The sequence below is a fragment of the Bubalus bubalis genome, chromosome 12 (genome assembly GCF_019923935.1).
Source record: "Bubalus bubalis isolate 160015118507 breed Murrah chromosome 12, NDDB_SH_1, whole genome shotgun sequence".
NCBI lineage: Eukaryota > Metazoa > Chordata > Mammalia > Artiodactyla > Bovidae > Bubalus > Bubalus bubalis.
In genome coordinates, this window is record NC_059168.1 from 71,276,867 (window position 1) to 71,301,999 (window position 25,133).

At 38.3% G+C, this 25,133-nt stretch overlaps 1 protein-coding gene and 1 long non-coding RNA gene across 14 annotated transcripts in view; one reads left to right on the top strand and one right to left on the bottom strand.

Annotated features, from left to right (window-relative positions):
• Positions 1-25,133, bottom strand: part of BABAM2 (BRISC and BRCA1 A complex member 2) — a 474,973-nt gene that overhangs the window by 282,139 nt on the left and 167,701 nt on the right. For 12 of the 13 annotated variants that reach the window (XM_044926125.2, XM_044926119.2, XM_044926123.1 and 9 more), the window contains 2 exons: positions 18,992-19,186; positions 765-839 (listed from right to left, as the gene is read on the bottom strand). In XM_044926125.2, the coding sequence (XP_044782060.1) occupies positions 765-839; positions 18,992-19,186 (270 nt within the window). The remainder of the gene's footprint in view (positions 1-764; positions 840-18,991; positions 19,187-25,133) is intronic. The other variant, XM_044926130.2, reaches the window with a different exon arrangement.
• LOC123328579 lies at positions 4,268-23,865 on the top strand. The gene is made up of 3 exons (XR_006543502.2): positions 4,268-4,406; positions 15,643-15,739; positions 23,735-23,865. It is a non-coding gene; the product is annotated as an uncharacterized LOC123328579 (long non-coding RNA).

Consider the following 25,133-nt stretch of genomic DNA (forward strand, 5'->3'; position numbering starts at 1 on the left):
GCTCAGTGGTAAAGAATCCACCTGCCAATGCAGGAGACCCAAGTTCGATGCATGGGTTGGGAAGATCCCCTGGAGAAAGAAATGGCAACCCACCCCAGTATTCTTGCCTTGAGAATCCCATGGACAGAGTACTTTGGTGGGTTACAGTGCATGGGGTCACAGACAGTCAGACACGATTGAGCTACTAACCAACAACAATCACAGCCTCATGTGGATTTGGGTTCCACCTCTCCTCTACAAAGCATTTTGCAGACCCCTTCCCAAAGCAGTGGCTCCCAAGCCATCCCCTGCCCTCACTGTATTTTAAAGTACCATATACACTGGCCTAATTCAATTATAGATCTCTCTGGGGCAGTCTAACTTTGAAGATGCCTGAGATCAAGTGTTAACATAAATAAAGAAAATTAAATGCCCTGTAACACAAAATAGTTAATATGCAATCCTACTTAAAGACAAAATGAATATTAAGGTAATTTTTAAGAGTCTTTCATCCCCAAAAGATCATTAACTAAAGGCAGTCTTTTTCCCAAGGCTTAATTTGTTTATACTAGTTTTATCTTATAAGCAAAGTCCATTTTGAAATTATTTTTTAGGGCTAAGATTTTAGCTGTTAGGTAACTAACTCACTGGATCTTCATGCAATAAAACTTTTAATAGAATTCATCATCTAAACAAAATGTTGGCAAACTATACAAATATTCAAAGTTAAATAATGACTTAAAAAGCTCAACTGCATTCTCATAGTGATAATCATACATTTTTACCTTGAGCAGGTACGTGGGAATATTGCTGAAATCCACTGGCAACTTCAAAAGGAAACGAGCTGAAAATTCACCAGTCTGCAAGAAATAAAAAAGGTTTAATAATAAGATTAAAATAAAAAATAGATTATGAAGTTACAATTACAGCCAAGGCCACAAGTTCAACCTATTTGAACTGTAGACATCTTCAATTTGGGTTTCCTAACATCAAGCAAGAAAAGAAAGTTGGAAAAGTAGGGGAGGATCAAAAAGCATTATTAAATTATTAGTTACTAAAAAATACAATTAGAATTTTTAATCTGCATTTTAAATGTGCACTAGAATTATAATGCAGTAGTATTACCTTTCTGTTTTTTAACAGTATGAAAAGAATACATGAATGTGTGATTTTTTTTTAAATCCAAACAATAGGCACAGACCTGCCCATTCGATTCACCTGATTTTACTAAAGCATTCAGACCATTTCACTTATAACCCATGGGCTACTGACATAAATCACCATCTTTATACTACATCTGGAAGTAAGAACAAAGGTCAAACTTCTATCCACGTATATAAAGGAGTATATCAGCAGGTACCCCAAATAAGACTCTAAACTCCTGATGATCTGTTAATAGCATCATCATCAACTAAAATTTTTCAGCAGTTCTATGAACTAGTCTCTATAGGAAAGATGTACAGAGGTTTTGTGATTTAAAACATTTAACCAAGTTAAACAATAACTTCTATTTTTTTTTCTAAAACAGAAAACTCATGTAAAAGTTTCCCTCTCAATTTAAAATGGGAAATCATCATAATTTATTGTATTTTTTATGATGGGAAAGACTAAGGAATGACATTAAAAAAAAAAAAAGAAAAACAACTCTGTCATGGTCTAGAAGGAGGGGTTTTTCCACCTGTGCTATGCAGACACCTCAGAGTTCGAAGAAACTTCTGCAAAGGCAACAAAGAGGGGTGCTGAGGTAGTGAGGGTCTAGGTCTTTCAGCCTCGCTGACAGCAAGCCTGCAGTGCAGCTTGGGATTTCCTTACGATACCATGGGTTTTCTTACGATGTGCTGTTTGAACAAAGAACTCTCGGGATGAGCTAGAACTACTCTAAAGAGTGGTCTCTGCCTTTTTCACATTATGACCACTAAAGAGGTCCCTGAATCTCTACCTCTTCCCTCCTACAAAACAAGCACTTCAAACTCCCTAACACATCTTTAAATATAGCAAGCATTTATAAACATTTTTTATGGATGGGTGGATGAACACACTTAAGGATGTATGCACACCTCTTACATAAGATTTCACAAGAGTCACCACTCCTTTCTACAAACACCCAAGTGACTGGCTTCAAGGTCCTGGCCCTAACTGTGACCTAAAACCTTGAAAATGCAAACAGAAATATAAACCTTGAGCTCAAAAGATAAAAATGATAGCTACCATCCACATAGTTGTGTGTTGTTTGTTTTACTGCATGCAACATTTTTTAACTAACATCAACCTCTGGCTAAGGACAGAGTACTTCTTCAACCCCACAAGCCTAATCCCATGACAGAAAACGCAGAAAACAGAGAACCAAATGGCCAGAATCAATGCTGAGGTCCCAGAGGTCATCATGCCACCAGGAATGCCAATGGTGAGAAATGATGCTACTCCTTAGGGCTCAGCAGCTGTGCTCTTCCTTTGATATTTATTCCTTTTTTCAGTAAATACTAATTCCATTCTTCTGGTCTCTCAAGCCAGAAACCTCAGAATCATCTTTGACACAGTATGGAACCCCAGTCGCACAGGCTACTAACAACCCAACACTTAAGAGAACAGTTGAGAGTCACTTAAGGATCTATAAACACCTCATCATGATGGACGGGAAGAGAAGGTTTGTGAAAGAGCCTGATAAAATTCTTATCTTCTGTTATAGTCCCAGATTATTAGAAAGTGTGGTTTTAGTCGTGAGTCTGAGTGAACTCCGGGAGTTGGTGATGGACAGGGAGGCCTGGCGTGCTGCGATTCATGGGGTCGCAAAGAGTCGGACACGACTGAGCCACTGAACTGAACTGAACTGAAGCTGCTAGAGGACTAACATACCCTGTGAAGTGTAAGTACAGGAGGTCATACTTTGAAAGGGGTATGTATGGGAGAAACAGAATTATACAGGAACTTACAAGAGGGGAATATGGGACTTTTCTGCAGGCTCAGAGGGTAAAGAGTCTGCCAGCAATGCAGGAGACCTGGGTTCCATCCCTGGGTCGGGAAGATCCCCTGGAGAAGGAAATGGCAACCCATTCCAGTATTCTTGCCTGTAGAATTCCATGGATGGAGGAGCCTAGCAGGCTATAGTCCATGGGGTCGCAGAATTGGACATGACAGAGCAACTAACACATAAGAGGGTAATCCAGCCCAGTGAGATTTTGGAAAGAACAGAAAAGTCTCCCTTGAGTGATGCATACAAGGCTATAGAGGGAGGAAAACTCATCAAAGAATACAGCTTCCCAGGAATGGTCCCCCTTTTCCATCTTCTGTAAACTCTATTTTTTCCTCTTTATCCACTCACTCCCATCAGCGTGAAAACATCATTTGAAAGGTCTTTCTTGACTTCATACCCTCTTCAGGTCCCATCTCATTTCTACTATACAAAATTATCTTCTCTAGAGATTAGTCTATATTTGAGGTCTACATTTTCTTTTATTTTTCTCTCCAAAAGCCTCTTAAGTCAGCCCTGCCACCACATCCCTCTCCCAAAACAGCTCATGAAGGTCACCAGTGACCACACCATTGCCAACTCTAATGTCCTTTCTCAGTCTTTATCTTCTTGCTGTTCTATCAGCAGCATTCCAGCATAGCTGATCACTCTTTTCCTGGAAACTTCTCTACTTGATTTCCAAGAGCCAGTCTCTCTGAGCTTTTTATTTCACTGGCCCTCGCTGTGGTCTCCCCAACCTCTTAATACTGTTGTGTACCAGCACTTCTTCCCAAGACCTCTTTTCTTTACACTCCCCAGGTGACCAGGTTACTTCCTACAGGTTCCTGATGTTATGCCGGGATGACTCTCAAATATTTTATCTCCATCTCAGATATTTTTCTACTTCAAGTTTCATTTATCCAGCTATGACAACAAAAACCCAAATCTTGATTTTGTACTTTCCTTTTGATATTCATTCCTCGTTGCAAAGAATGGCGATTTCATTCTATCAAGCCAAAAAACTTCAGCATCACTCTTGACTCTTATGTTTCTCTTGCATCCACATTCCAAGTGGCAGCAAATCCTGCTGACTCTACTGTCAATTTATATCCTCAGTCCAGCCACATTCCCCCACCTCCATAACCATCTGACCTGAGCCATTGTTATCTCCAGCCCGGATGACTGCAACCACACCTAAACGCTGCAGCCATCGCTCACGTGCAACTGATTCCCATCACCACAGGAAGACAGATCCTTTCAATGTTCGTCAGATTACATTTCTCCTTGGCTCAAAAGTCTCAGATGGTAGGCATTTAGCTTCTTCATAGAGGCATCTGACAAGGTAACAACTGATCGAAGATGTGAAAGAGGTGAGGAAGTAAACCATATGAAACATGGCGGAAATATCTCAGGTAAAGAGAACAAGCGTAAAAAGGCCTGATGCAGGAGTCCACCTGGATGTTCAAGAAACAGCAACAAGGTCAGTGTCTCTGGCACAAATAAGCACTAACACTGATCTCAGGTCTCCTAGAAACTTCCCCAGTGTGCACCACTGCTAAACCCCTGTAGGCTGTGCAAGAATCACTCATAAAATGAGTGAACATTAAATGCCTACTAGATAAACTCCCTACCAATCAATAAATAGCCATTTCTACCTACTAGCCTAAAAATGTCAACCTGTAGGTTAAAATGTTAACAAACTCCGATCTTGTAGTTTATTAAACTCAATGGCTCTTACAGTATTTTTGAAAACAAAAGAAGTGAAATGTGCAATTTAAAAAATTAAAAACTCTTCTACATATAAGGTAATCGGAAGATATTCACATATTTAGCCCTTGGACTCATTTGAACTGCCAGTTATTTTAGTCCATGGGCTGCATTTTAGCTCTTTTGCCCTATTTTAGCTTGCACAATGTATTTTTATTCTACTGGCTATTTTTGCCCAACATTCTTTTTAAAATGCTCAGACGATCCCTATTTTATCCCTTCTCAAAATGTTGATCCTAGAACTAATATAAATTTATGTTTGGTGGCAAAAGACTGATTTATACAGCTAAATTCACAATAAAAGAAATGTTGATCTCGGGATTAATATTAATTTATTTATCAGAAAAGGGTTGATTTACATAACTAAATTAATAATAAAAAAACTTAAGAGTGTGTAAAGAATTTGAACTTTTTGGAAACCATAAAAAGTGCTTTATGATCTCTAACTTTCAAGCCTACTATACATTCTTTATTTTGCCTTTGAGAGAAAAAAAAAATTTTGCACTTGTTTCCAATAGCGTCAGAAACGTTGGAGACTAAGGTTCTAGAATTCAGTTTTCAGTTGCCACAGATTTTCCTTGCAACCTGTAAGTGAACCCTTTTTTGGGAAACTGAGTAAACAGTGATTGAAAACACATCTTATGTAAAATCTGAGCCCCAAACATTACATGAGGAGCATAACACAAGTGAAAACTCCTCAAGTTCGACCTCAGACAGTGACTCTTCCTGTGTTTTTATATTTGAAGTTCCAACAGTTAGTCAAGCAATTTACAGCCACTCTGTTGCAACATCAAAGACTGCTTCCATAGCAATCTTTCCTGTAAGCCGAAAAGGAGACATTTAGATGCAGCCAAGTCAACAGAATCATCTGATTTCCTTTTTGTCAATCCTTGGTCAAATCTTCTCTTTGATAGACGCAGAAGATGATCTGACCTACGACCGTTAAAATGTCAGCCGTTCTGCCAACTGCTTTAATGGCAATCTCCCCAGCATTAGCAATAAATATGCACATCCTCCCTTTCCTTCAAGTTATAGTACATTGGCAAGTAACTTAAACTAACAACGCTGAGTTTTGGCTGTTTATTAGGTCTAAGCTTTTCTTCTGGTAACAGCAGCTGCGTCGTAGTTCTCTTTTCCTTTCAGAAGTGGCAGGTAGACATCTTGTGCAGAATGGATTCCAAAACAAGGTTGCTCTGCAAAGTGAAATTGTATTTCCTTTCTTAGAGACAGTCTGCTGTCAACAAACAAGCTGTTATCTGAAATTGACTGTCTTAATGCTTAGGTGGCTAAAAGCTAAGAAATACTCAAGAGTAACTAACTTCAGCTGTGTGACAGCTTAGTAAGGATGAATCTTCAAATGGACTCAGAACCAACAGCCTAAATCTAGAGATTGTTCCTTGTTAAATGCATAATTATCTGCCACAGGTGACAAGGAAAGCCAAAGTTAGTCTAATTAGAACATCTCACACTTCACAAAAATGTTTTCTAAGATATATCATTTAGTTATTCCCAAAGCCCAGTTCAGTAGGAATAATTCATTTACATCGACTTGAGAAATGAGAAAACTGAGGCTTAGAACAGTCAAGAAACCTGCCTGAAGTCATTGAGAGTATAAGAGAGAGTCAAAACTCAACCTCAAGATTCAAAAGTTATTCACCTATTCATTACTGTGGATTAAGAGCCTCACATGTGCCAGGCCTTATATGAGGCACTACAAATGCAGTGAGTAAAAGAAACATGATTCCTGCCCTCCTGGAGCTTATATTTCTAGTGAGTGAGTCAGTCATTAATCCAAAATAAAATAATACTCCTATAATTTAAAATCTCCAAAAAATAATATCCATAAAAGGGAAGACAGCTCTGAGAGCATATTCAGGAAGACCTGGCCTGAAGCCCCTGTCCAGGCTTTGGGGCTCATTACTTGAGGGAACTTTAAAAAGCTGAGTCAAAAGACCGTGTGGAAAAATAAACAATCAATACCAGCCAGGAACTGATAAATGTCTTCTATTCTGAATAAAAGACTAAATACCAGCCAGGAAAACTGTGAAGAAGAAAAGCAATGAAAGGAAAAGCAATGAAAGGAGGCTAGCTATACCAAACAGCAAAGCATCATATAAAAACAAAGTAATTACAGCAGGATAGTCTGCTGTTACATCAGCAGACATACTAATGGGACAGGAAACCAGTCCAGAAGATTTAGTGCCTGGCTGATAATGTGGGACAACTGGGTAGTCATCTAGAAATAAATAAGACTTAGACCCATATTTCACATCATATATAAGGAAAAACTCCAAGTGGACTAAGGATTTCAGTGTAAAAACTGAAACCATATAGAAGAAAACACTGACAACTGTCTTTATAAAAGCTGGCAGCAGGGAATGACTTTATAATTCAAAAGCCACAAAAGAAAAGATAGACAAACTTGACTACCTGATCATAAAAATTGCTTGGATGAGAAAAACCACCATCAACAAAGTTAAAAGACAACTGGCAAATTGAGGAAAGTATATTTGCAACTCCACCACAAATAACAATGCTCTTAATGAAGAGATTAAAAACCCAAGAGAATAAAAAGAAAGGATAAACAGAAAAGAAATACAAGAGACTCTTAAGCATATGAAAAAATGCTTAACCTCATTCATATCAAAAGAAATACAAATTAAAACTAAATTGAGTATCATTTTTCACCAAACAGACCGGGAGAAATCTATCAGCACTTTAAAGATAGCACTGCACTGTCTTCTGATCTCCACTGTTTTTGATGAAAAGTTAGTGGTGACACAAATAACTTTCACCTCTATGTAGAGTGTTCTTTTCTGTGGTGGTTTAAGATTTTCTCTTTATGTCTGGTTTTCAGTATTTTGACTATGACGTGCCTTGTTTTTTCCTTGCATTTGTCTTGTTTGGGGTGTGTTGAGATTCTTAAATCTGTAAATGCATGTCTTCCATTCTATTTGAAAATATCTGGGCATTACTTAATCAAATTATTTGCCTGCTTTCTTTCACACATATTAGATGTTTAGATTTTATCCCATAAGCTCTGCTTTCCCTTCTAAGTATCAACCTCCCACCTAATATCTGCCTGCTTTTGATCACTCTCCAGTGCCTTAAGGCACATGGCTTTGTATCTGTGGATGGGTTAGTCTAACAGGAGCTACCTGGCCATTATGCAAAGTGGAACATGACAGAAACCTGCAAATATGTGTAATTTACAACTGGCAATGCTGTGGAGAAACAACCACTCTCATATGTTGCTGCTGGGTTAATAAATTGGTATAAACATTCTGAGGGCATTCTGGTGATAAAATTATAAACACATATGATCTTTAATCCACCAATTCCATTTCTAGTTATTTATCTTATAGACATACTGCAACACAGGCAAAGTCAGATGTACAAGATTATTTACCACAGTGTTATTTGTAACAGTGAAAGATTTAAAACAACTTTAATGCCCAACAATAAATTCATATTAAATAAATTACAGTTCAATTATTCAGTGTAGTAATATACAATCATTTTTTTAAAGGAATGCTTATATGGAAAAAAGATCTGAGCTATATAAAGTCAGAAGTAAGCTGCAAAACAGGGTATGTAATATATGTTACTATTTGCATAAAAAGGTGGAATATCAATGTATATAGGGGCTTCCCAGGTGGCACTAGTGGTAAAGAGCCCATCTGCCAATGCAGGAGACAGGAGAGATGCAAGTTTGATCCTTGGGTCAGGAAGATCCCCAGGGGGAAGGCAAAGAAACCCACGCCAGTATTTCTTCCTGGAGAATCCCATGGACAGAGGAGCCTGGCAGGCTAGTCCATAGGGTCGCACAGAGTCAGACATGACTGAAGCAACTTTGCATGCACACATACATATATGTATGTATATATGTGTATGTGTGTATTTGTATTTGCTTATATGCGCATAAAGAAACCCTGAAAAACTACACTAGATAAAAGCTACACCAGCGCTTTTTGGGGTAGGAAAAAGGAAGGAAGGAGGTTTGATTTGGGTGGACACAAGACAATGATGGGAGGGAGACTTTTTACCATATACATTTTGATTTCTGAACACTAGAATATATTACCCACTCAAAAACATTTTAGAGATTTGAAAAATAAAACTAGAAGTATATATAATGAGATGCTTATAATCATATACTCATTCATGTATTCAACAAGCATTTATTGAGCACCCACCATGCCAAGTCCCAGGCTGGATAATAGAGATGTTAAGATCAACAAAATACAGTCTCTGTATTCACAGAGCTTAAAGTCTATCTTGACAGACAGACAAAATATTACAAAGGGATGCTTGGAGGGAGATATTTACAGGATGCATTGGAGGTAACTAAGTTAGGACTCTTAGTTTCAGGTGAGAGAATTCTAATTCAAACTAAATTGAGCAAATAAAAGATAGTTTATTTTAAAGATATGCAGTATCTCAGGGAATCTAATATTTTAAAAGCAGTCCAGCCTCAGTTCAAAGAACTCTAATGCCCCCAGGACTTTCTGTCTCTTATCTCTACTCTCTCTGTGCTTCATCTTACTCTCTATTTACCACTTTCTGATTCTTTTGACTAGATAATTTGAGGGGAAAAAAGGTCCTAGATATACATGTTACAGACCAGCTACTCCTAGCAAGACCAATCTTACTCTCACAACTAACTCCACACTCCTAGGCAAGAACTCTGCTTGGCTCAGGTGTCTCCTGATCTAATCAACACTATTTCCACAGTTTTTACAATGAAAAAGTTACTGTTACCATAAATTCATTGAAAAGAATTGAAAACCAGGCAACTCTTTGGGAGAGGTAGGGTACAGTTATACATACATTTCCCCAAAGCCCTAAAAAAAAGTCTGAGGACCTGTCTTACAGAACACTTCAAATACGAGATTCTTGATCTTCTTCCTTTTATATGTAGAGAGAAGCTTTTAAAACTGGACTCAGTCAGTTCTTTGAAGATACTCATATGTTCTCCTCACACTGAGGAAACTGTGCAAGGGGTGCCCCCAACAGCTAAGTACTACCAAAAATGTGGCAAGGCACCCAAGACTTCAGAACCAACAAGTGGCATCACAAATACAAGTGAGGCGACACAATTCCAGTCCTTCCTCACACGTTGCTCTGCGAGGTGCAGGCAAAGGATTTTCTCTGTGCTTCATATGTTTCTGTAAAACCAGGTTTTTTCTACTTGATAGGCCCTGCTGCTAAAGGAAAGTTGGAATTTTCTACTGATCAGTCAGTTCAGTTCAGTTGCTCAGTCATGTCCGACTCTTCGCGACCCCATGAATCGCAGCACGCCAGGCCTCCAAAAATAATAATAATAAAGGTCCTTTTAAAGATCAGTAAGATTGAAAAACCTACCATATTCATTTAAACATCTTGAGATATAAAGAAATTTAGGCCCAAACATACACACCCATACATGCACACAACCACTTTTAGTAAATAAAGTAAAAACCTGACAAATAAATGGTTGTGACAAGATCCTAAGTACTCTTAGTGACATACAGGTCAAAATCGAATATAGCAAATTCCATTACACAAACAATAAAAATTTGAGAGCCCCTGTCATTGGTTCTATTATTTTAAATACTGTTCAACTCCCAATAGTTCCATGCTGTTAAAAACAAAAACAAACAAACCTGGACAGTTATAAGAAGTGACTCTAATAGATTTCACTACCATGCTACACATTTTTCCAAAGGAGCAAACACAAGTTTATCCCTGCCACAGGTGAAATGCCATCAGACTTTAACTCCCAAGTGGCATAAATTAAACAGAGATGATGAGAAGCCCCTTGTATCCCCTGCTCCATGTGGCAGAATGGTGTCACCAGAATATCTACTCCATCATCGTGGCCAGCAGTGAAAGGGTCACCCTTTTCCAGACCTTCCAGCTATTCTGATCCTTCTATGCAATTTGACATTATTTAACACGCTAGTAAAGTAATGCTCAAAATTCTCCAAGCCAGGCTTCAGCAATATGTGAACCGTGAACTTCCAGATGATCAAGCTGGTTTTAGAAAAGACAGAGGAACCAGAGATCAAATTGCCAACATCCGCTGGATCATCGAACAAGCAAGACAGTTCCAGAAAAACATCTTTTTGCTTTATTGACTATGCCAAAGACTTTGACTGTGTGGATCACAGTAAACTGTGGAAAATTCTGAAAGAGATGGGAATACCAGACCACCTGACCCGCCTCTTGAGAAACCTGTATGCAGGTCAGGAAGCAACAGTTAGAACTGGACATAGAACAACAGACTGGTTCCAAATATGAAAAGGAGTACGTCAAGGCTGTACATTGTCACCCTGCTTATTTAACTTCTATGCAGAATACATCATGAGAAACGCTGGGCTGGAAGAAACACAAGCTGGAATCAAGATTGCTGGGAGAAATATCAATAACCTCAGATATGCAGATGACACCACCCTTATGGCAGAAAGTGAAGAGGAACTAAAAAGCCTCTTGATGAAAGTGAAAGAGGAGAGTGAAAAAGTTGGCTTAAAACTCAACATTCAGAAACGAAGATCATGGCATCTGGTCCCATCACTTCATGGGAAATAGATGGGGAAACAGTGGAAACAGTGTCAGACTTTATTTTTGGGGGCTCCAAAATCACTGCAGATGGTGACTGCAGCCATGAAATTAAAAGACGCTTACTCCTTGGAAGAAAAGTTATGACCAACCTAGACAGCATATTCAAAAGCAGAGACATTACTTGGCCAACAAAGGTTCATCTAGTCAAGGCTATGGTTTTTCCAGTAGTCATGTATGGATGTGAGAGTTGGACTGTGAAGAAAGCTGAGCACCGAAGAATTGATGCTTTTGAACTGTGGTGTTGGAGAAGACGCTTGAGAGTCCCTTGGACTGCAAAGAGATCCAACCAGTCTATTCTAAAGGAGATCAGTCCTGGGTGTTCTTTGGAAGGAATGATGCTAAAGCTGAAACTCAAGTACTTTGGCCACCTGATGCGAAGAGTTGACTCATTGGAAAAGACTTTGATGCTGGGAGAGATTGGGGGCGGGAGGAGAAGGGGACGACAGAGGATGAGATGGCTGGATGGCATCACTGACTTGATGGACGTGAGTCTCAGTGAACTCCGGGAGTTGGTGATAGACAGGGAGGCCTGGCGTGCTGCGATTCATGGGGTCGAAAAGAGTCGGACATGACTGAGCACCTGAACTGAAATGAACTCAATAGCCATATTTAAAAAGGTTAAAAAAAGGTGAAATTAATTTCAAAAATATATATCCAGTATATCTAGAAAACTATCATTTCTGCATATAATCAACATGAAAAATTATTAATGAGACCACTTTCTGTGCCAGTTTCCTGAACTCTGTATTTCACATTTGCATACATCTCAGTTCAGACCAGCCACATTTCAAGTGCTCAGTAGCCTCATGTGTGTTATATGACTAGTGTATGACACAGTTTGTTGTGATCCACAGAGTCAAAGGCTTTAGCATTGTCAATGAAGCAGAAGTAAGATGTTTTTCTGGAATTCTCTTGCTTTTTCTATAATTCAATGGAGTTGGCAATTTGATCTCTTGTTCTTCTGCCTTTTCTAAACCCAGCTTGAACATCTGAAAGTTCACTGTTCACGTGTTGTTGAAGGCTCTGCCCTAAAGGAGCTTACACTCGAACCACCTTGTTATAAAATTAATCAAACAAGGAGACCATAAGGATGAGATGACTCTAATGTCTTGGTAGCCAACTTAAGCAAACGGAAACCTAAGCCAGAATCACTTCCTGTAAATGCCTTAAGATTAAGAAGAACAGCCAGTCACAAACAGCCAACTAGTCTTTCCCAAATAATGCAACCACTTCAAGCTCTAGCCAAACAACTGCCTTGCTTTTCTTCCAAGTCCTCTCTCTAAATCCCTTGCCCATAACTCTTAGCAGTAGAATGCTCCTAACCACCATGCATCAACGTTTGCTCAAATAAACTTAAAAATTTTAGTATGTCTCAGTTTATCTTTTAACACTGCTCATATAGTTTCCTTCAAACATAATATCACAGCAAGTTGGGGTGACAAAAGCATGTCATTAATTCAGATGAAGAGCTATCATGAAATGGCTCCTTTCTTCTCTGCACGGTATTTTAAAATGTTGCCAGAGTTGATAAGCCATACATTCTTAAAATCTTACTGGGATTTGTGGCCAGGTACAGCAAAAAAAAAGGGGGGGGGGGGGGGGGGGGGGTAATTGTTTCAGTCTCCATCATATGTCATTATTAAGAAAATTCCCACAAAAGGAAAAAATCAGTTGCTAAAAAAATGTTTTATCTCACAGATCACCCACTGGTGATCTTTAATATGTAAAATATGTGAAAATATGTGGTTTTAGAACATCTCAAAACATTCTTTTCATAGCAGGAAAGAAAAATGCCTTTGATCAAAATATTAGGGATGATAAACTAACTTTGAGCTCTGATAATTAAAACAAAAGCCAAAGAAAAACTCACAAATTTGCTTACTGTGCTTTGGTACTATTAACTGACATTGGTTCTTTAGATACTACTGACACAAGCAGGAAAGCAGTTGATTATTTACAGTATAAAGTGAGACCTTAAATTGTGTCCATTGAGAAAACTTATAATGTACCTTTATGTTGATATATTGTATCAAAACAGTATATATAATTTTAGTATCTATAGCTTACATTGGGACATTCATCAAAATTAAAATTCTAATCTTAAAAATAACTGCTCAAATAGCAGGAGGGAGGTCTTTGTGGTGATCTGTATCTTGACTACAGTGGTGGTTAAAGGAAATTACTCATGTGATAAAATGGCATACACATACTTGGTGTCAATGTCAATGTCTTGGTTTATAAAATATAACCACTGGGGGAAACCAGGTGAAGGGGTATAAGACCTCTCTGTACTATTCTGCAACTTCTTGTGAATCTGCAACTATTTAATATATCTTCTTAAAATTACTCTGATCATGCAGGAACATTAGAATTCTTCATTCTGAACAGGTAACCTTGCATCCCAATGTATCGTCTGTTTTCTCTCGATTTTAAAAAAAAATGGCATTTATTAAAAATTATAAAACCAGCACAGACTAAGAAAACAGTGTTCAAAACCCCACTCGTTAAAAACTCTATTCATTAAAGGAGATGGACAAAGCAATAAGAGAGATGGCTTCATAAAAAGACCATGGCAAAGAATAATAAAGAGTTTGTGCTGATATATATTTTTTAATTTTAGTGTTTACTTTCAAATGTGCGCTTGGTGAAATCCTCTAACGGGAAACTGGGGAGAAAAAAGAAGAGTGTCTGCAGTGACATGGAGAAGCAGTGTATTTCAAATTAACTTGCTTGTCAGAAGGTTGACAGGAGACGAGGGCCTTCGCTCTCTCTTCTACATGGTTTTTAAATTTTTCCTTTTGCCAACTGATGGTAAAACGGAAGAGGCATCTCAGGATTTTAAGAGCCTTGTACTTTTAGAGCAGAAATGGAAGGTTAAGAATGTAAACATATGTTCTAGAAAGAAAACTTCAGTAATGGCAAAGGTGGAAACAGAAAGGGGAATAGAAAGCCACCATCCTCTCAAATGAACACAGGATGTTGTAATCCAAGGATCTTCAGTTATTATGCACAGTCTTAGATTCCTTACAGAAAATATTTATCAGGTGGACTAGTAGGATCAGGAGAACCACAATACATGGATTCACATTTAGCCCAGGAAGAACATATTGATTCTTGCTCTATTTTATTAAAAGAATATATTAGTTTTCATATTTTATTTCCTATATCAATTTATTTCATATTAAAATGTTTTCTTGCTACAGTAAGACATAAGAGATGTGATTTACTGATCCGTAAACCAGTCATATGAATACTTATAATTCTTGTCTCCCACATATGCTACGCCTGTAAGTTTTTCTTTCTTTTTTGGGGGTGCACCACATGGCTTGCGGGATCTTAGTTCCCCAACCAGAGGGAGAACCGGGGCCCCCTGCAGTGGAGTCCTAATCACTGAACACTGGGGAATTTCCCTCTTAAGTTTCTCTGCAACCATATAACCCGCTGACCTCCTCTACCTATAGTGCTACCTATCTCCACCTTCTTTTAGGGCCTAGGTCAATTCGGTTCACCAGTGAAGGCTCCATAGTTACTTCATTTCTCAGTGATTGGGTCTTCTTCTGAATTCATACACAGGCTGTCCATGCCATTTGAGGCAATCTATTTAGCGTTGCTATTTCATCTTTTACAAATACGTGTTGAGTCTTCTTAACTGGATTTTAACATCTTCAAGAGCAAAAGCCAGGACTGCTTTTTTTATTCCAACCATTAGCAGCATAGTAGACTTTCTTTATCACTTGTATACTGGCTTAGCCCTGTTGAATTATATCTTACAGGTATGGTGCAGCACTCCAGAGCGTATAAATATCATTTAAAATACTGATTCTGTAGTCTTTCAAAATAATTATCTTTCCAAGCTCTGTATTATCAGAAAAACTGAAAAGCATGCCTTTCAATTACCTAATAAAAGAAGGAACAAAATAGGATCAAAGGAGCATCTCTGTGACATTTCACAAGACATCTGATGGCAAACTAGACGTACATCCAATCTCTTAGATGTAGCTCTTCCAGAGACTCAGACAACTAAGAAAGGAGCACACAGTAGAATACTAAGAGAGAATGACTGAATGCTTTACTGAAAATGAGATAATCTAATAATATTCACCTTCCTTAAAAGGATAAAATAAGTTTGCCATAACTGTTTCTTAGTTACCTAACTATTCTTCCAACTGACTATTGCATTCTAATTTAAATGCCTGCAAATCATCCACTTAAAGACCTGAGTGCAATTTCTTTCAAAAATCTCCAGAATGTTTTTACTTTCTACAGCCCTGAGGATCTTTCTGCTTCTCCATTTCTCAAAGATAATTCCTCTGAAGCACATCTGCCCATTTCTTTGGTTTCTTCAGCCCTGAAACAGAACCCCAGAAGGAGCACAGCCTGGCCAACAACTTGATTTTAGCCCAGGGAGCCTGACCTCGGACTTCTGACCACCAGGACTATAAGGTAATATATCTGTGTTGTTTTAAGCTACCAAGATCGTGGTAATTTGTTACAGCAGCAGTAGGATACTAATAAAGCCTCTGATTCAAAAGATCTCACCTCAAAATCAAACTCCTTTCTTTCTGCTAGCATCCCACATTTGTCAACCAAACTCTTGGGGTATATTTGAATTCCAGTAGCAAGTTGTCCTTTACCATGTTCCTGAAGCAGCACATCAAGCTCCAATGTGTTTCATTCTGCAAGACTCACTTTTATGTTCTGTTTTTGGACCAGGAACTAACTCATATACCTATATTTTCACTTCTAGTGTCTCAGCTCCTACTTCTGTTGATCTCCTCCTTGGGTTGATCTGCTGTAAGCTTAACCTCCAATTGTCCACCTTGTCTTGTTACAGGGTTCTCAGTTTCTTTACTTCCCCTCAGTCCATAATCATTGTTGCCCTGATGCTTACAAACTACTCAACAGCATATGAAAATAATCTGGGGGTAACATAGCAGTAGTAGGTTTTATAAGTAAAGAATGGAGAATCAGTAACATTAAATTAAAAGTTTTAAATATACTATAAATTCAAACTACCTAACTATACTCCTACACTCAGAAGAACTACAATTCAAGTATTAGCTGGGCCAATGAACATAATTTCAAACATTCTTAGATCAGAAATGGCACCATAAAACTGGATCAATTTAAAGTCAGCCTTAATATTAAAAGGGGGAATTAGGTAGGAAGGAAAATCCTAAAAACTAAAGACCAATTAGTTTGACAGTGATTCCTGTCTTTAAAGGAATCTATCAGTACTAAAGACAACACAAACAGGTTCATCAAGAAGTCATGCCAAATTAACCTAACAACTCTTTTGAAAGGACAACTAAGTTGATTGTTTAATATGAGAAATGCTTGGATTAGAGGATAAACTAAGTTCAGTAAAGGTTTCCTTACTATCCATATGAATAGATTAAAGTTTCAAAATAACAGTTTAAAAACCTTGAACTCTGCACTACTTGTAGAAATATAAAATGGTGCAGCCACTATGGAAAACATTATACAGATTTCTCAAAAAAAAAAAATTAAAAACAGAATTAGCAATATGATCCAGCAATCCTACTCTGGGGGATGTATTCAAAAGAATTCAAAGGAGTATCTTTGTACATACTCAGGTGTAGTCAGCATTATTCACAATAGCCAGGAGGTGAAAGCAACACAAATGTTGACTGATGGATGAATGCATACACAAAATGTGGCATAAGTGTACACTGGAATACCAAGCAGTCTCAAAAAGGAGAGAAATCCTGTCACATGCTACAACACTGATGAACCTCAAAGACAGTATGCTAGGCAAAATAAGCCAATCACAAAAAGACGAATGCTAGACGATTCCACTTATATGAGGTGTCTAAAGGAGTAAAAATCACACAGACAGGAAGTAGAAAGGTAGCTGCCAAGGGCTGCAGGGAAACGGAGTTAGTGCTTCAATTGGTCCAGAGTTTCAGTTTTACAAGATGGAAAAGCTCTCGAGAGTGACTGCACAACAAGGCGAACTAACCTAACACTACCGCACTGACACTTGCAGACGGTTAAGACGGCAAATTTAATTTAAAATGAAATAAATTTACAAAGTGCAAACAAACCAAAAGCCTTGAACTGAACAAACAAGATGATTTGTAACAAGGATAAATTTTAGTCCTACTGATTCAAAGGCATTAATCACATCTAAGACCTTGGAAAACATGTCCTTTGAGAAAGAGCTGAAGAGCAAAAAGGGAGAGGTATGTTTAACCTACGAAAAGAAAGACGGAGAGAAATCTGAAAGGCTTAACACGGAGAAGGGACCCTAAACTTACTCTGTGCTTAAATAAACTAGAGTTTACTCATTCATTCATTCACTCAACAAATGTTTATGGAATGTAAACAATATGCCAGGCACTGTTCTAAGTATTTACGATATTTCCAGTGAACAAATATCTCTGCTTTCGTGGAATTTTACGTTCCATTGGGAGGAGACAAACAACAAACATAATAAGGAAGTGTGGTAGGCTCCCGATGATCTCTGGGGGTATTCACTCTTATGTAATGCCTCCTCGGTGTATACGTTGGACTTAAGCAGAACATATCAAAAGTTTTTTATAGACATGGTGCTAGTGCACATTTAATAGGCTACAGTGTAGTGTAAATATAACTCATATGTATATTCAGAAACCAAAAAATTCATGTAACTCACTTTGATATTTGCTTAAGTGGGTCTGAAACCAAACCCACAGTATTTCCCAAGTATGCAAGTACATGAAATGTTCAGAAAAGAAAACCTATATAGACAGAAACTAGATTAGTGGTTGCCCATAACTGGGGGTGGGAATAGAATTAACTATAAATGGGCATTGAGGGATATCACTGGGATGATGGAACCATTCGAAAACTGGATTGACGGTGGTTGTTCAACTTGCTTTACACTTAAAATGGGTGGATATATGATATCAAAATAATACCTCAAAAAAGGTTGTTTAAAAAAATTGGGGGTGTTAATACAGGCATTTCTAAGAAAGTCACATATGAGTAAAATCTTTAAGGAGGAAGGGCATTAGCTTTGTGTTTGTATAGGGGAAACAAGCCAGATGACAGGAAAGCTATGCACAGACCCAAGGGCAGGGGCATGTCTGGTGTGTCTGCAGCACAGCGAGGCGCTAGTGTGGCTGAGATGATTATTTTTAGACAGGAAAGCAGGAGATGAAGAGAGAGCAGGAACGATGGATGGAGGATGGTGGTGACGGGAATCACGCTGAGCTCTTTTACACCCCTGGAAAGACGGTGGCTTTTACGGTGAGAAAAAGAGAGGGATATGAAAGTTCTGGGCAGAGAAGTGATACACTCTGACTTGTGTCTTTAAAGGATCACACAATGTAAAAGAAATTATAAAAGGCTCCACATAAGCTAGTTAGCTCCAGAGTTACTGACCTCTCCCGTCTGGCTGAGATACGATATACTTTCTCATAATTCAGAGTTTTGAAGAGACCTTAATGTTTATGTGGTTTCTCAAAGATATCGGCTGGGAAGTCTGCAAAATTTGGAGACTCATATTCCCAGCTGCAGACACTCAGAAGTCAGGGGCTGTGGGTGTGAGACTGAGAGAGTATCCGGGCATCCTCAATCATGTTTATCTAAGGAAATGGCCAGGGTTTATTATAAATGAATGTTGGAATTGATTATTTTATTCTATTACAGATAAAGTGACCTTTTTCTCCCTTTCTCGAAAAACCTTACCCAGTTGTTTTTTTTCCCGGCATAAATCTCCATGTTCTCTCCATACTGTGGCTCTTCCAGTAACGTCTGGTATTCGAACATGAGGCGGGAGCTCTCACGAAGGCGGCTGCACTGAAACTGGTGATACTGTTGCACAAGTTCCTTCACCACCAGTAAGAGACATTCGGGGTTTGATGGATTCCAGGAGGCAAGGTTCTGTAGAAGCCAAAAAGAAAAGCCCAGTAACAAATGAGTTTTCACACAAATCCAGTATCACACTGGCTCATCAATATACAGGGAAAGAGGGATGAAAATCTAAGAGAAATAGACTACTTTTTTTTCTTTAATTGAAGTATAGTTGATTTACAGTGTTTTGTTAGTTTCTGGGGTATAGCAAAGTGACACAATTATACACACAGATATATATATGTGTATATATATATTCTTTTTCATATTATGGTTTATTATAGGATAGTGAATACAGTTCCCTTGCTATAGAGTAGGACTTGGTTGCGTCTCTATTTTATATAGGGTAGTTTGTATCTGCTAATCTCAAACTCCTAATTTATCCCTCCCCCACCCTTCTCCCTTTAGTAACCATGTTTGTTTTCTAAGTTTGTGAGTCTGATTCTATTTTGTAAATAAGTTCCTTTTTATCATATTTTAGATTTTACATGTAAGTGATATCATAGGGTATTTGTCTTTCTCTTTCTGATTTACTTCACTTAGTATGATAATCTCTAACCTCCAAGTAGCTGCAAATGGCATTATTTCCTTCTTTCTATGGCTGAGTAATATTCCATTGTATGTATGTACCACATCTTCTTTAGCATTCATCTGCCAATGAATGCTGCCTAAGCAATACTTAGGTTGCTTCCATGTCTTGGCTATTATAAACAGTGCTACTATGAACATTGGCGAGCATGTATCTTTTCCAATTAGTTTTTCTGGATATATGCCCAGGAGTGAGATTGCTGGGCACGTGGCAACTCTATATTTTTTATTTTTTTAAGGAACCTCCATACTGTTTTCCATAGAAGCTGCACCAATTCATATTCCCACAAATAATCTAAGAGAAAAACAGACTACTCTTAATTAATGATAAACTCGGAGCTGAAGTCAAAAGGGCCTCTTGAACTTGTTGATTTCTTCTGCTTTCTAAAAATTCTTGCAGACAATCAAGGAGAATTCCACTATGGGCAGGCAGAAATAGTAAAGTGTAAAGTAGGGTAGTAACAAAACAAGAAACCAAAACATCCTAAGAAGACCAAAATTTTAGCCCTAAAGACTTGTTTCTTATTTTTTCATAATTTTAATTTCTTCCATCTGCACCTAAATTCAGCATTAAATGCTAATGTCATTCAACTCAGATCCACAGACCATCTGCATCTATAATACCAGATATAAATGAACGCTCTGTAAACATTAGAGCCCCACAGACACGTAAGCACAATGGTGGAGGTTCAGCCTGAAAAAGACAGGACTGGAGTAGAGATGACAGAAAATACAGTTAGGAAATGCAAGGTCCGGAGAAAAAGATAAAGGACATGGCTGTGATAGCCTGACCAGGAAAGGAGATGGGAAAGATCTGACAAGTATATAGCTGCTTTTACGCTCACAGTCACGTATTTTAAGCTCACAGTATACGTATGTTGATACATATTCAACAAATACGTATCAAGTGCCTATTCCGTGTCAGCCACTGTTACAGGCAGTGACAGGAATAAACCAAGTCCTTGCTAAAGGAGCTTACAGTTTCATTGGCCAAAATAAATAATCAACAAAATCAGATGGTAATAAATGCTACTGAGAAAACTGGTGAAGGAAGAGCTTCAAAAGAGAGAAGTGATCAGCTGTGCCAAATGGTGTTGCTGAGTAAGAGGAGGCCTAGGAACTGACGGCTGGGTATGTTGACACACAGGTCAGCAGTGTGCTCCACAAGGGCTATCTTGGTGAAGCAGAAGCTTGACTGTAGAGGCTTTAAGAGAGAATGAGTAGAAAGAAATTAGAAACGTGATACAGACAATGCAAACTGGTAACCAGAGGGGAAGAGAAAGTTTTGCTCAGATGTTTATAGTCTGAGGGAATATCCCCATAGAGAGAAGGGAACATGCTGCTGTAAAGGGAAGTGGGCACAGAACACCATCAGAGAAGATAACAATTAGGTAGGCAAAATGGGATCTCCAAGAGGGACGCCTTAGAAACGAGCACAGAGAATCCATCCGTAGGTACAAGAGAAAAGGCCAGCTTAGAATTACAAATGTAGGCAGGTTGTTCTATGCGGTGATAGAAGCTTGTGGTGGTTCTCTCCTAAGAGTTTACATTTTCTCCTTGAAACAAGGCCATCGGCTGAGAGTGAGGAAGAAGGAGGGGATACAGGAAGTTTGAGAAGAGAGTATGCAATAGTCATTTAGAACAATAAACAATGAATGAACTGGGGAAATGGAGGAGGAATTCCAGACAGCACTAAAAGCCCCACTGAGCTTGAGGTATGATTTTTAAGTGAGACCAATCAGCATAAATTCCCTCGCCTGGGTGCAATGTAGAGTGGGAGGAATTTAGATTTAACAAAGGTTGGGATTTTGCCAGATAAGTACAATAGAAAGAAAGAGGGGCAAGAGATCTTTGAGGGCTTGCAGAAGAATGATTGTAATTATGGACATGGACGCCCTAAGCCAAGAAAAAGCAAAGTAAGTTCATAAGAGAAGTGAGAGTTAGTGGGAAAATGACAGGACCAATGGTTCTGGTGAGCTGGGAGATTCTAAAAAAAAATGAATTCTAAAAGACAGGAGGTGTGGTCAGAGAACGGGATGTCTGATCTGTAATGGGTACTGACAAGGACTGGCTGAGCATGTGTCTGGCTGAGGAGGGTGGAGGAAGGACAAGATCCCTGTAGGAAAGGAAGTCAGGGACTGAGAGGCCCGCATGTGGGAAGGAGCGTTTATGTGAATATTAAATCACCTGCAATCACAAAAAGAGCAATCAACAGTGCTGAGAAAATAACTGTGAGCCATGTGCCAAAATCTTCAAAGGATGTCTCTAGATAACAACAAGGAGGGAGGGGTGTGTCCTACTGTCTGATGGGCTGAGTTTCAGGGCTGGGGATGGGGTGTCAGGGAAAACGGAACGATGGTTTCCTTGGCAGCAGCATTGAGCAGGGAGAACACCTACCGCCCCTCCAAGTGTAGTGATACAAAAGATGAGAGAGAAATCAGCTGTAATAAATAAATTATTTGAGAACATGGAAGGAAAGACAGAATCTCAGGGCAGAGGATCTGAATATTCAGGCTTCAAGAGTGAGAAATACTATGTTTGGTCCCTATTCCCACCTCCAGATTCTGGTTTAACTGAGTCAGTCTGAAGTGTGTCTTGGGCACTGAGGGTTTGTTTGTTTAAGCTCCCCAGGTGATTCTAAAATACAGCAAAGGTTGAGAACCACTGACTTTGACGGGGTTGGGGCGGGGGGAATGGTGTAGAGAAGTTAAGGGTATCTGGGACTTTACTGATGACAGACCATGTTAATACCGCAAAACACTGAATCTCCGGAAATTTAGAAATCTGGCATCTATAAAGGAAAACACCAATACATTATAAATGCTCAAAAGGTGATAATTATATAGCCTGCTGAGTACTATATAAATTCTAATAACTTTTCATATATTCAAATTAATCCTTAAGACAACCTACAAGTTACATTACTATAGCATTTTATTTAGATGAGAAACTGAGGCCAAAAGTAGTTTGGTATCTTGTCCAAGGTCACAGAGCTATTAAATAATAAAGCTGAGTTTTGAACGTAAGCAATTTGGCTCCAAGTCCCCGCTTAAGCACTACAGCATAGGTTCTCATACACTCTGGTCTCAGGAACCTTCTTAAATGTATTGGGGACCCCAAGGAGCTTCTACATATATGAATTATATGGATTAAATTTACTACAGTAAAAGTTAAAACAGAAAGTTTCAAATACTAATTCATTTAAAATTAACAATCCTACTACATGTTAACATAAAAACATTTTTAATGAAAAAACTGTACTTTCCCAAAAAATCATGAGATGCATGGCATTGTTTCATATTCTTGCAAAACTCTTTAATGTCTGATTTAATTAAAGAGCTGGATTCTCATATGTGCTTTTACATTCAATGTTGCAATATGTTGTTTTGGCTGAAGTATATGAAGAAAATACAGCCTCATTCAAATACATACTTTGAAAAAAGAAGAGTAGTTTCACAGCCTTTCCAAATAATTCTGGATGTTCTTCTTTGATACTACACCAAAACTCAACAAGTGGTGGTTTCTCAAAGGTTAGTTGTAATGTGGAATCTAAAACTACTTTTTTTCTCTTCCATTATGGTTTATTACAGGATATTGAATGCAATTCCCTGTGTTAATCAGTAGGATAAAATTATATTGATAAATATTTCACACTCTTACCCTAAATTCCATTTGTCTATCCTGTACTTTAAATGAAACTTACTCATGCATGACTTTGCACCATCATTCATTGGTCATTTAGAAAATACTGATTTACTGAGTTATGGAAATATTCCAAATGTTAACACATTTCATTTATATAATACCAAAAAATCACATTCAGTAATACCATGACCAATCTCACCAGAGAAGTCTTCTATCAAAAGAAAACAAACAGAAGGTAAAGAAATATATCCTTTAAAAGAATAATAATGATTTTTCCCCAATGAGTGGGTTGACTTAGGGAATAAATGACAATGGAAAAGTCACTAAATGCTCTTTCACTTATAGGAAAGATAGCTCTTTGGGAATATCCAATAAAGACTTGATGAACAGAGGAAAAAGCAGGAGCTTCAGCATTCTACAGTGAATCAAAGAGAGCCCTTGCTGTGAAGTGACTGAACAAAAAGAGTATAAACTCCTCACTGGCAAACCTCTGAATCTCAAGAGCCTGAGGTCCTTTTGAGGTACTCAAGACCACATTTAAAGTATCAACAGGATATAACAACACAGTATAAAACTCAAAATGATCATTATATAGCTGGCTATGCATTTCTTTCAGAAATCATCATTAAACACTGACATATAGAAAAAATACACAATCTTCCCTTTCTTGGTCAAGTATTCAAGTCCTTCTTCCAACACAAAAAGAAAAAGCTTCAGTTGCCTCAGTTTAAACTCTTTATTCACCTCATTTATTTACTTGTTTTTGGCTGCACTGGGTCTTTGTTGTGGTGCACTGGCTCTTCTGTGCTGCACGAGCAATCTTTCTCCAGTTGTGGTGAGCAGGGGCTGCTCTCTGGTGGTTGTGCCACATGCCCTGGCTGCAGTGGCCTCTCCTGTGGCAGAGTACGGGCTCTCGGCACTCAGGCTTCAGTAGCTGCAGCGTGTGGGCCAGCAGTTGAAGCCCACAGGCTTAGCTGCCCCGTGGCACATGGGATCTTAGTCCAGGGATTAAACCAGTGTCCCCTGCACTGGAAGGCAAATGCTTAACCACCGGACCACCAAAGAAGTCGCTCATTTTAAATTGTTAATTCTATCATTTCTCTTTAGCTATTTGGCAAGTTACAGCCTATATCTACAAAATTTTTTTAAATTATGAAAGCATATAAACTGGCAAACACCTCTTACCAATTTGAATTCATTTCAAGTGATTCAATCTAATTATTAAATGCATAGTAACGACATGCCAAGCAGTTCCTTTCCATTAAATACAACCTCCCAATACATGGAAATGCATTTGACCTCTCTGGCCATTCCAAGTGCACTTCAGTGGAAAACAACTTAGTTGAAAAACATTCCCATCAAGGGAAGCAGAGATATGTTCACTCGGATAAAAATTCCTCTACTGCTGCTGCATGACCACTTTTACATATGAAGTCATTTGTGCTTTGAATTACTTGGCCTAGAAGGGGAGAACATAGAAGATACACAAGATTTTGGTCACTTTCTAAGACTAAAGCATATTTTAAAAACAGGTCTAACAATGCAAGACGTTGGGGTTTTCCACCCTCTTGAGAAGGCGATAAGAGAAAAATGTGCAAAGCTTCTTCAAGGAAAGGGTGAGGGAGCATAAGTTAAGAAGCCTCTTTATGAAAAAGAGAAAAGTAAGTTTTTCTCTCTATGCACAAGGTTCTTATTTTACTTATTATTGGTGATATATGAAAGAGGAAATCTTAAATGAGGATGG